The following is an 11,793-nucleotide window of genomic DNA, read 5'->3' as shown; positions in this document are numbered from 1 at the left end:
GATAACTTGCCAATTTTAAACCCTGTTTTAAACATGAACAGTACACGAGGGATAATAAATTAGTTGTGTCAATACAGTTTTTACTGGATCATAAAATAATGTTGTAAATTCACTCATACTTTGTCTTGTTGTAACACGTGTTTGTCACCGATCAGAAGACGACAGCATATCCGAAGATGGAGAAACGAGCACTGAACTTGTGCTACCAGAGGAAAATGGCGAACGTCACATGAAGCCAGTCAGAATGCTTAGATTTTCTGGTATTTAAACCAACTCAATCTTCTAAACCCTTACGTGATACTCCTAACTTCAGTTTAATGTTAAACTTAATAGGCCATGTTTCGAGTTGCTTTGAATTCCATTGTGAAAACAAGGCCAAGTGCAAAGTTTTTATTATGAAAATTAGTTTTCATTCATATACAAACAAAACTAGTTTTCACTTGAAATGCTTTGCACTTACATGTAGCCTCGCTTTCATAATGAGGTTCACAGCAACTGTTATTTAATGAAAAATAAATCAACTTGAATATGTGAGAAATGCAGTTAAAAGCAATTAAGATTAACCCTGTAAAATCTAATTTAAAAAATAACCACCGTATTGGTTGTTGTAAATTGTAAACTGTTTGTCCACTTCACAATATTAAACTTTCTTGAAGTGTTTCCAAGTTTGAACCAAATATCTCTTGATATAACTTGTTTTCTGACTCTTTAAAGCACATTCAGTTGGTATGTTCTTAAATTCGGAATTGTTTTACATGCCTGTTTACTGTGATATAACTAACAATGACTATTTTACATACTCATAACAGAGATAAAATGATTCTTATTAATTTTGTAAATTAAAATGCTGGAAACTAAACAGAAGTGCTGTAGTCAGCTCACCCGTAAATTGCGCTATTGCTTTACGGCAAAATCGACCCATGTCGTTTTGGTTTCTGTATAAATGTCTTCAACAGATTGGGTGAATGATGCACAAAAATACCCTACAAATATACAAATATTTAAATTTTGTGGATTTGGGGAAAATTTTGCGTGGAGTCTCAGTTGAATGATTAATAGTCGCTTTAATCTGGGAGTTTGGTGCTCCGTACGGGAGATCGTGAGGTTCTTTCTTTGTCCGGTAGATTTGGCAGATTTGGCAGGTCTGTTTTCATACAAGCAAGAGAAGCTTAAGGCTCAAATCTGACAGTTTTAATTGAAGTAGCTGTATGCTTTCCTGTCGTTGTCTTAGTGTGATCATTGAGTGGTGAACTGTTGCTTACATTTTAACAGGTAAACTCCACCGTGCATTGCGCTTATCAGTAGAACATATTCCTGACGTTGGATTGCAAGACATCGAAGAAGAAGATGAAGAAATCGAAGAGGAAATTGAATCAGAAAATGAATTTGACGAAGAAGATGCACCTAAAAATGTCACGCTTCATCAAGATGGCATGACAAGTGATGACACCGACATGGAGCTCTTCAGTAAGTGACACAATTGCAAAAATGAATGTTTAAGTTATTTTAATAGTTTCCTCCTAAAAATTCTCAAAGAGCTTTATGGTTGAAACAGTTTCTGATCAAGGTTATTATGTTTTCTGTAAGAAATGGATTCAAGTATAATTTTGAGTTTTTCTTAAAAAAATATGTTTTCTTTTAGCAGCAAAGTTAGTTCTTATCTCTGGGTTTAATAATTTTTCAGAGATGAAATTGACAGCAAAAACGTGAGGCGTTCGTTTCTATCTTGAAAGCTTCTTCAGCAAACCCGAGCAGGGATTGAAGATACATGTACGATCTTCCTGTTCAGCGGTTTTTAAGATCACGTGGCAGACAAACCATGTGACTAACGCCATTTGCTGAAAAACCTTTTGAGGTAGCAGCGAAAACTTTACGTTTTTCTCCGTCAATTTCATCTTTGAAGAATTGAATTCTATTACAAAAGTTTATTTTGTTTTTAGACCGAATGAAGGTTGCGAAAAAGCCAAAACTATTTTATACCACAGATCCAGACAAAGGTTCACCTTGAACAATAATTTTATACAATAAACAGCGTCACCAAAAACTAATACTCGATAGCTGTAATTGAATAGTCTCATATCAGAATTTCTTTCACAAACTCAAACGTTAAGGGAACTAGACTTGTGACTGAAAGTCAATCAGGTTTGACTTGAGGAATGGAAAGCTTAAAACTTTAAAAGTAATTTGGAGAAGTTATTTATCAAGAAAATTCACTTTGGGTAATCATATCCTTAATTCTCATGACCTCAGGGGTTGAATAAGCATTGATATTACAAGGAGAAATTTGATGCTGATCGATCTCAGGGCTTAAAGGGTTAAAATTCTACCAAGTAATGTCCATAGTTACTTGTGCCTTCAATTAACTATGGTGGTGACAGTGCCTGTTGAATGTGTTTGTATCATAGGAGTTCCATCTCCCAGGCGTCTCTTTCTTGAGCGTCAGTTTACACGGAGTGTGCTCTTGAGTTGGAAGCCCGCTGACCTTCCTGCTGACCAAGTCAAAGGTTATGGTGTGTACGTTAATGGAGACCAGCGGCTCATGATCAAAGGTGGAGGCAAAACAAAGGCTCTGTTGGAAGATATTGACCCTGAAGAGGTAAAACAAGAACATGTGGCTTTATTATCCAACTCAGTCTGAATTACGCGCGAAACGAGTACAAATATGACGCGATATTTGTACAGTTAGTTATTTGTACTGTGAAAAACCGGTTTGGTGGTTATTCATACAGTACAAAAACGGTTTTCCAACGCACGCGCTCATCTTGTTTCGGTTTTGTCTCACAGTTTTCTTTGCTACTTATCACAAAAGCTTAAAGGGAACCTCCACCCTGACAGCAAATTGGCGGTTGTGTTGGAAATAGTGTCTAAATTCTAAATTTTAGTCTAAAACGTAGAAATCACATTCAAGTGTGTTAAAAATTAGATATGATTATCAACTACTTTCGCTTTTAAATTTCGTAGGCGCAGCCATTTTGAATTTTATGACGTGTAACGGTTGCCGCTATTGTTATTCAGTAGAAGTTCTTTTGTGTGAAACTATTGAGCAACCGTATTACGTCATGAAATCCAACATGGCGGCGCCCGGGAAATTTAAAAACGAAAAATCATGTTTTGTCCGACACTGAAATATTATTTCCATTTTCTCCAACGAAATTTCAAAGTAGATTGTATTTTCAACAATTTAACGTTTATATGTTTCGAGAGTGAAGGTTTCCTTTAAGTTGGGCACTGAATCTCTTAGTAGATGTTTGGTGTGTAGAATCGCCGTATATTTTCACTCATCGTTTGTATTTTGATATGGTACAACTCGTAAAAATACACAGCGATATTACACACCAAAACATCTAATAAGATATATTTAATCCTATAGTTTGTCACTGTTGAATGTAAGTTACATGTGCCGGCGGAGTTGACAAATGATTTGCCTTATGTTTCAGACATATCGGATATCTGTGAGAACCATCACAACTAAAGGTGAAGAGTCATCTGATAGATCAGCTGTGGTGACTATTGGCAAAGGTAAGGGAAATACGATAATACGAAGTACAGAATAATTACGGTAAAAGTTCTTTTAATCCCCTGGGGAGGGGAAGCTTATTTGGTTTCAGGCCACGAAAAGCAGAGCGGGGGGAGGTTGTGGGGGTGTTAGAGATGATGGCTTAAGGGAACCTCTGCTCCAAAAACAAATGGACGGTAAATTGATGAAAATAGTGTCTAAATTCTAAATTTTAGTTTAAGAAGTAGAAATAACATTCAAGTGTGCTTAAAATTAGATATAGACAGGTGCACGACTTTTGAACAAAACTGAAATTAGCGTTAGCAATTTTCTTGACCACACAGCTCACCGAAAGAGAGCACTAATGGGTATGTGTATTACAAAGGCAGTTGGAGTTTAAGTTTTCCTGTAGGCCAACTGGCTGATGTTTTGGCCATTGGTACGATACTAAGTTTTGAAGTATTTCTTTTATGCGTTCTGTAATGAGAAGCGGGGTACGGGTGAGCTGATTAAAAAATCGGCGACCTTCCAACGGGGTGTTTAATAGAACTTTTACGTTAAGTAACTCGAAATAGCTTCCATACACTACTGTGGACTCTCCCTAGGTAGACATCAAATTGCGATTTCTCCGAACGTATCTGTGTCCAGACAAAAACGTTTTTCGTGTTTCTATTTAAACATTAGAGGGTTTTGTCGAGGGACTGTCGGCTGATAGTTGCTCCACGGAAGCTGGATGTCCTTAGAACAAATATTAGTACGAGAATTGAAGCTTCCAGGTCTTATGTAATTATGCTATCAATATTAATTTTCAGATGCCAACCTCGCTCCAAGTCACGTGCATGTCACGTGCGTATCTCCTACGTCAGCCAAGATCGCGTGGTCTCCAGGCAACAGCTCGTTCAGTCACGAAATCCTTGTAAATGGGAACCTTCACAGGACGGTGCGTCCTGGAACGTTCCAGCACACAATTACTAACCTCGAGCCAGACCATATGTATAAGGTGCATGTCCGAGCGAAAAACCCTAAGCAAGTGGTGGATCATGATAATGAACCGGATATTGAGGTGGATCTTCTAACAGCAGAGGCTGAATTCAGAACTGAACCAGGAGGTAATAAAGTGGCTTTGATAGAGAGAGTTAGTTGGAAAAGGGAGCAGCGAGAGCGTTTGGGGGAGGGGGGGGAGGGTAGGGACTGGTCAGACTCTGGTTCGAGGCAAACTTACCGGTCTGTGATTGGCTAGTTCGTGATACTTCACATCTTAGCACAGAAAAAATATAGAGTAAAAGCTTTTTTTTTTTTTTTTTTTTTTTTCATCGAAAAATGATCTTACTTTCGACTCTTTGATAAACTAGTCACATTTTCCATCAGCAAGATGGGAAAGTTAGAAGAAAACTCGTCTTCCATAAGGGAAACTTAACTGGATTTCAAATAAATTTTTAAATTGCAAATGATGGCTATACGATACTGAATATGAATGAATATTTATTTGTGTCGTCACACATAACTAAATATTACACACTACACATACAAAATACATGTAGGTTTGCTGGCGGGGAAGCCTGAAATTGAAACCGGGGGCTTATAAGGTCCAGGCTGCCCCAAGCCTAGGATGACAAAAACAGAGTGACGGGAGTCAAAATTTACGATACGAGCTAATTGCAAGGAAGGACGTTGTAATAATTACTTTAGTTACAAAACGTGCTATAGAAATAGTACAGGCATAACCTAAAACCACAAATCCTTGAATTCATGTTTGATGGTTTTCTATACCATTTATGGATTTCCATTAAGACAAGTTTGTCGTTGTCTAATGAGCGTTTGGCTTTTGTATTTGCCAACGTCATTTTCACTAGTTTGCCCATTACGTTTTGTTGTCTTCTTAGTTCTGATGCGAATTTAGCGGGCGAACTGGCTTACTTCAGGGGTGTAAAATGTTTCATTTTCTTACCTAGGTCTGCCTGACCCGCCTCTAGAGGTGGAAGTCTCTGTTGGCCACTCCAACTCACTGGACCTCAACTGGATTCCGGTCACCATAACTGAGAAGGGAACTTCAAACGGTGCGCGTGTGACAGGATACAAAGTGTACATCAATGGTTTCCCTTGCACTGAGGTCACGTCACCCACGGCGGATTGCGTGACAGCCGTGTCATGGATGGTTGAACGTGCGGTTAAGAAAAGTCACAGTAATGTTTTGCGTGTTGTTGTAAGAACTCAGTCATGTGAAGGGGAGTCTGCGGATTCTAATGAAGTTGAGCTTTCTGCTGAGATGCTTAATTTCAAAGTGAATCAGTTGATAAAACCTAAAGGCGCTGAGCCACTTGCGAAAAAGGTTGACTTAGCTTCTCAAGGCTCTGTGGAGGATGATGATCACAGCCCACCTGATGAATCAAACTTGGCTGATGATCCTACGGCTGCTGTGGAACAACGAGAGAGGTCTGACAGTGTGAGAAGGTACAGTCGAGATGAAAATGGCCAGCCACATCTAGTAATAGTAAATGATTCTCACAAAGAGGTGGCTGATCACAAAGGAGATTCGACTCCTTTAGCGCAGCCTCGAACGAAGGGAGAACCTGTGGTGTGGAAATATGACGAGGAGGCCGACGATGAGTCGGAAAGTGCCGACAGCGTCACGAAGAGCGACGGAAGAGAATCGGAGGATGAGGAGGAGGAGCAAGTTGAGATTTGCATTCCAGATGTTGTGGATAATCACGTGGCCTCCACAGAGAAGGAAACAGAGGTGAATGAGGAAGAACAAGATGAATTGCCGGATAATGACGGCGAGGAGGCAAAGGAGGAGAAGGAGGAGGAGAAGGAAGTAGGTTACTTTGTTAGATATGTCAGTTTATCGCGTTTCTCAATCAGTTCCACTTAAATTTATCATATGACACCTTTCTGTTAATCAAAATGCGACTTTGGTTTCGTTATTTAAGATTTTTATCTCGTACAATTTGACCATTTACTCCGTTATGTTTTTTTAATTCCAAAACTTTTAACACTGGTTTCTTTTGGTTGATACAAAGACAAGTATGTACCTGACAAGTGGCAATTGCGCCCTTAACTATGCTTCCTGTCTGTTTTGTACAGTTACAGTCAATTCACTTCACGCGTGACCAGTATTTGCGAGAATGAAATGAACATTCGAATTCCTCTTTGTAATGTCCGGTATTTAAATGGAATGTTGAACGTTTCTCTGGAAATCTTTCCGAAAAAGACGCATAAACTGAAAAAAAGATTCAAAATACTTGGGAAACAATTGTCATCCTTGAAATATTTAATGCTGTAACGCAAAGAGAAATTCATAGCTTTATACCGTCAATAAACTAGTGAAATTTCTACAGAAACTTTAAAATCTAGCCGGTGATGTTGAAAACAGACATGTAAATTTCACAAATACCGGTCACGCGTGATGTGGATTGACTGTAAACCCTAAACCGTCCTTTGTTCTGGCCTGGCCAAAGAAGAGCTCATGGCCTCCTTCCGTGGTGCACCCATCTGTGAAAATTTGCTTAAAGTCTTTATTCTACTTACCATTTTTTTAGGAGGAAGATGTTGAGAATGAAGATGTTGAGGTTGACAAAGTTGAAGTCCCCGAGGATGAACTACCATTTGACGAAGACGAAGTTTTGCCTATTGAGGAAGAAACACAAGAAAGGCCACAAGAGAGACCAAGAAAAGAAAGTGATGTATCAGTAGCTAGCGATAACGACACGGAAGAACTTGAACGGTCGTTAGATGGGGCAGACAGCCTTCAACGAAGGAGTCCCGAGGGTCATCCCGCGGGTCCAGGGGGCCCAGACAAAAGACCTTACATTCGACCACTGGAATACGAAGAGAGTGATTTTGAAAGTGACTCAGACGAACAGCCACCGCTCTCTATCATTCAAGAAGAAGACGAGGAAGATTTGTCGGAATCGATAGCTTTTCCGAGCAACTTTCCTCACTCAGCCTCCGAAGGTTTTCAGAGCGATGATGACGTCATGGATTTGCTTGACGAAGATCATGATCAGGGTGAGTCGGCAGCTTACGGTGTTGATATTCGGAGAATATCGCAAACCGAACGCCCTTCGGAACTTTCGCCCGAATATGAACCATCACGGGATCTCGGCCTTGGAAGATATTTAACTAGGAGTAACGAGGAATTGAAAGCGAACATTCCTCCTAATTCTCATTATAGGCTTCTTGATAGCATTGAACTTGAAGATTCTGAAGGTGGAACTCTTGAAAACACGTTGAGCGATACTGAAGTTGATCGTGATGGTGTGGAGAGAAGTTCAACTCCGCTGGATGAACACGAACACGGAAATCTTGATTATCAAGACACAGAGCAAAATGGAGCCACCAGTGATCAAGGTTGTGAGGAAGCCGTACCTTCAGCTGAAGGGCAAGCTCCTCCTGATCAGGGGCTCGAGGGTGGTATGGCCGCAGAAGAACAAATACGGGTGTTCCTAGCCCTGTATGATTACGACCCTGCTACTATGTCCCCTAATCCTGATGCCGAGGAAGAGGAGCTCGCATTTAATGAGGGAGACCTGATAAAGGTAAGCAATGAACGTTGCTTGTTAACCCCTCCCTCTTCTTTCCTCTGTAAATTAAAGCAAAGGCAAGCCAGGAATAACAAAGGTATAGTTGCCCAATGAGTGAAGAATTCGTGGAGCACTCTAGCATTTGAGGTGGCACGCAAACAACTCTTCACACGATTACAAATTACTTGTGGTATTTTCAACGCTGTCCCCACTCACCCACCCCCTCCCAGAAAGTCAAAGCAGAAACAAGAACAAACAAGCAAAAGCAAAGACTTTAAATATTGAGCACCACATGAAGTGCGCAAGTAGTTTAACCAGGATTTAAATAGTTACGAATTTACGCAAACGTGACGACGAACGTAACAAGAACGTCAGTTAATGGTGAGGAGCAAAACAATTGCTTTCCACGTGCTTAATTGGGTAATGTCCTTAGCATCAAATTTAGCGATTTCTTCAGCGTTAATTTTATAAATTTTCTATGTTTTTACAGACATTGATTTTCGCGAAATTTGCCGCTTTAAATTGTCTCTAAAGAAATTATCTTAACCGGTAAGTTATTCTCTATTTCACCAGGTTTACGGTGACAGGGACGAAGATGGCTTCTATTGGGGCGAGTTAGATGACAGAGCAGGGTACATTCCATTTAACATGGTGTCAGAAGTCCCACTTGATCAATACGAGTCTGGCAGTAATGTAACCACGCCTTCTCTTAATGTCACTCAAGAGTCAGCCCAGGCCCCTGAAGAGAGCCCGAGCCACGAACCGGAAGCCAACGCCAGTTCGTCGGAAAATTTGCTCGATGAAGTGATTCTTGAAGAAGGCGAATTTGAAGACCCGAGGGAAAGTGACAACTACCAGCTGGCGCCCAGGCGAACGGTCGCTTTGTTCGATTATGATCCATTGACTTTGTCGCCAAATCCGGATAGCGAGGTAAGGGGATGTCAAGTGTTCTCAGATTTTTTATCCACGCCGGAATAGGCCATTTTCAAGATGGCGTCATTTGACTACAACTATCAGAATTCATCTCGTTTTCCTTTTCAAATTCAAATTTTGTAATCCGAGTAGAGAGCAAAGAACAATAGCTCTAATTAGCGTGAGAAAACAATGCGCCACAGGAAAACACACTTTTATTTCGGAATTAGCCTTTGGAAGACGAGCAACGCATTACTTCCGTTAAAAATACCATAACTCAGTTTTTGTTCGTGTATGACGAACTCAGTGTGTCAAAATGACGGATGGAATGAAAATCTTGAATTTAATAAAAGCTAAAAGCCAATGGTTTCCTGTTTGTTTGTTTTGTTTTGGCAAATTTGGAACCCCAGACGGGGCTCGCTAGTGGATATAATTTTAAATATTAAAAATTAAGGCGTCCTTGGTCTGATTATCCTCCAAACCGTGTGTCGATTTATCGCTTTTAAGTGTTATTAATTCATGAGGCGTACAATATAGTTTGACTATTTTGTCTCTTTTCAGGTGGAACTGAAGTTTAAAGTTGGTGATGTGATTTATGTGTACGGTGGTATGGACGAGGATGGGTTCTTTACGGTGAGTAGATGGATAACTAACTCTCCCCTCCCCCAAACCCACCCTTCTTGTCTCCCGTATATTTGCCAGATGTACATACCTCTCCAAAGGATTTTATTTCTTAGGCCCAGTTCAGACGCCGAACTTTTCATGAGCCGAACTTAACTCAAATTAAGGTCGGCCCAAATCACGAAAATCCCGCCTTTTGATTCAGACGCCGAACTTAATTAGCCGAACTTAATTTACTCGAAGCAAAGCATGCTCTCTACGAGAGACTGTATCTGAAATACGTTATAATAATTTATGCATTAGGTTCGGCTCATGAAAAGTTCGACGTCTGAATGAAAGCCGTTCCAAAGCCGAAATTCCCGGCTGAGCCAGGCGGGAAGAACGGCTGAGCCTTTCCAAATTGAAGCAGCCGTTCTCAACTGATTCAGGCGCCGAACTTTTCATGTACTTAATTCAAGGTATTAGGTTCGCCTCATGAAAAGTTCGGCGTCTGAACCGGGCCTTAGTCGTTTGGTGATGAACTACATGTTGGGCTTAGCGGACGAGAGCTATCGATTTCGATCACTTTGACGGGTTGGTTTTACTCAGTTGTCGTTTTGCCATGTTACTCAGGTACAGCAATGTGCGCCATGGCGATTTCGAGTTTCGTTAAATACATCAAACTGTAAAATACAGTGGACGAATTCGAAGATTTTGGCGAATTTGACAAATTTGACGTAATTTCATTTTCGCACATTAGCCGTTTTTGTCGAATTTGTCGCTTTTGCGGTACCCATCTACGAAGGTCAATAAACCGTCATTCCCATTAAATCTCTGCCTTTGACAGAAGGTCGTCAAATCCGCCATTTTTGTCAAGCAGACGTTAAGTATAGTTAAATTCGTTAAATCTTTGTATGTCGTCAAAACCCTTGTCAAAATTTTGTCAAATTTGCCATTTTCGTTTTCTTCAATGTGCATTTCTGTCATGTCTCCACCAATAGTAGTTCTGAAATAGGTATCACAAATTTATCTGCTTTGACCTGAAATAGAGGAAGGGTTTCAACTTCCGATGCGTCAACGTTCGCGCCGGTATCATGCATGTTCAGTGCTGGTTTAAATCTTGCAGTTTTTAGCGGTAAATTTATTTGCTCCTTTTGTTTCTTTTCAGGGCGAGTTACGTGGAATCCGTGGATTGGTTCCCTCAAATTTCCTTGAAGATTTGTCTGATCCATCTGAAGCGACTGAACAAGACTCCAGTCACAACGACAGCTATGTAAGCAAATCTGACATTACAGACTTCTGTAGTAGTCTTGTGCCCCATTCACACCAATGCTTAAAAGCTGTTTACTTAAACACAGTTTAAAATTGTTTCCTTCATAAAAGCGGGTTTCGGATTTTTGTCGACTACAGATTTAGCACAAATGAAAGCAATGGTTCAGCTTTCTGTTACTGACCAATTTTCATTTTGTTAAACCTGGTTAAATTAAACATGTTTTGTTGGTGTGAATGGAGCTTTTGTATGTTTCTTATTTTACGCGTTCGTGTTTGAACAGCCTAGTAATCTGTCACTGGACTTGTCTCTGCTCCGTCTTTATCGCTGTTTTTGTCAATACTCCCGTCGTGTTTGTCATGTTTTTTTGTGCAGTTAATCTCTGCAGTCCTTTCCTGTGTTTGTCTTGTCCTGTGTGTATGTTTTTAAAGCTTTGAATGCCAGCTCCTTTGTTTGAGCAGCCAATGTGTCGTTTCCACCGCCCCTACTCTGTCGCTCTTTGTGCCTGCGTCTGTGGTGACGTGTTATTCTATCTTTTTCATTCATGGCGTTGTTGTTCAAAGGTAGTCCACTGTGTTTTCTTTCTGTTTATAAGAATAAGCAAAAGGTGCTTGTTTCTCCGATTTAGTCCTAGTCCTAGCCCTTAACCTAATTGGTACATCAGATTTCACTCGTGTTTCCCGAGTTTGAATAGTCCATTTTGCAGTTGTGTTCTTAGTGACCTGGCCTTTGTGTGGAAGCGAAGCTAAGATGACTTTGTTTTAGTACAAACCTCACTGCTTTTCACATGGAAATCATATTGTTCCCATACTAAGGATACATTCTTTTGGGTCAATTCTGGCTATTCTCATTCCGTTGAGAAATTAATTTGGCCACCGTAAAGAGATTCGAATTCTGACTTTTCGAGCGTAAGCGCTTCGCTCTGATTCGCTCTGATGAAGGGCTAACGCTCGGATTGTCTTTACGGTGGCCAAATTACGTTGTCAACTCTG

At 40.3% G+C, this 11,793-nt stretch overlaps 1 protein-coding gene across 4 annotated transcripts in view; it reads left to right on the top strand.

Annotated features, from left to right (window-relative positions):
- LOC146482774 (RIMS-binding protein 2-like) overlaps positions 1-11,793 on the top strand; it is a 40,230-nt gene that overhangs the window by 24,233 nt on the left and 4,204 nt on the right. For 2 of the 4 annotated variants that reach the window (XM_085106860.1, XM_085106862.1), the window contains 10 exons: positions 156-260; positions 1,273-1,467; positions 2,406-2,596; positions 3,438-3,519; positions 4,309-4,605; positions 5,449-6,311; positions 7,036-8,034; positions 8,593-8,949; positions 9,493-9,564; positions 10,700-10,804. In XM_085106860.1, coding sequence (XP_084962986.1) covers positions 156-260; positions 1,273-1,467; positions 2,406-2,596; positions 3,438-3,519; positions 4,309-4,605; positions 5,449-6,311; positions 7,036-8,034; positions 8,593-8,949; positions 9,493-9,564; positions 10,700-10,804 — 3,266 coding nt within the window. The remainder of the gene's footprint in view (positions 1-155; positions 261-1,272; positions 1,468-2,405; positions 2,597-3,437; positions 3,520-4,308; positions 4,606-5,448; positions 6,312-7,035; positions 8,035-8,592; positions 8,950-9,492; positions 9,565-10,699; positions 10,805-11,793) is intronic. The other 2 variants (XM_085106861.1, XM_085106863.1) reach the window with 1 other exon arrangement.

Source organism: Pavona decussata, unplaced genomic scaffold (genome assembly GCF_977016875.1).
Source record: "Pavona decussata unplaced genomic scaffold, jaPavDecu1.1 SCAFFOLD_44, whole genome shotgun sequence".
NCBI classification, from domain to species: Eukaryota; Metazoa; Cnidaria; class Anthozoa; order Scleractinia; family Agariciidae; genus Pavona; species Pavona decussata.
This window is presented reverse-complemented; position numbering and strand designations above follow the sequence as displayed.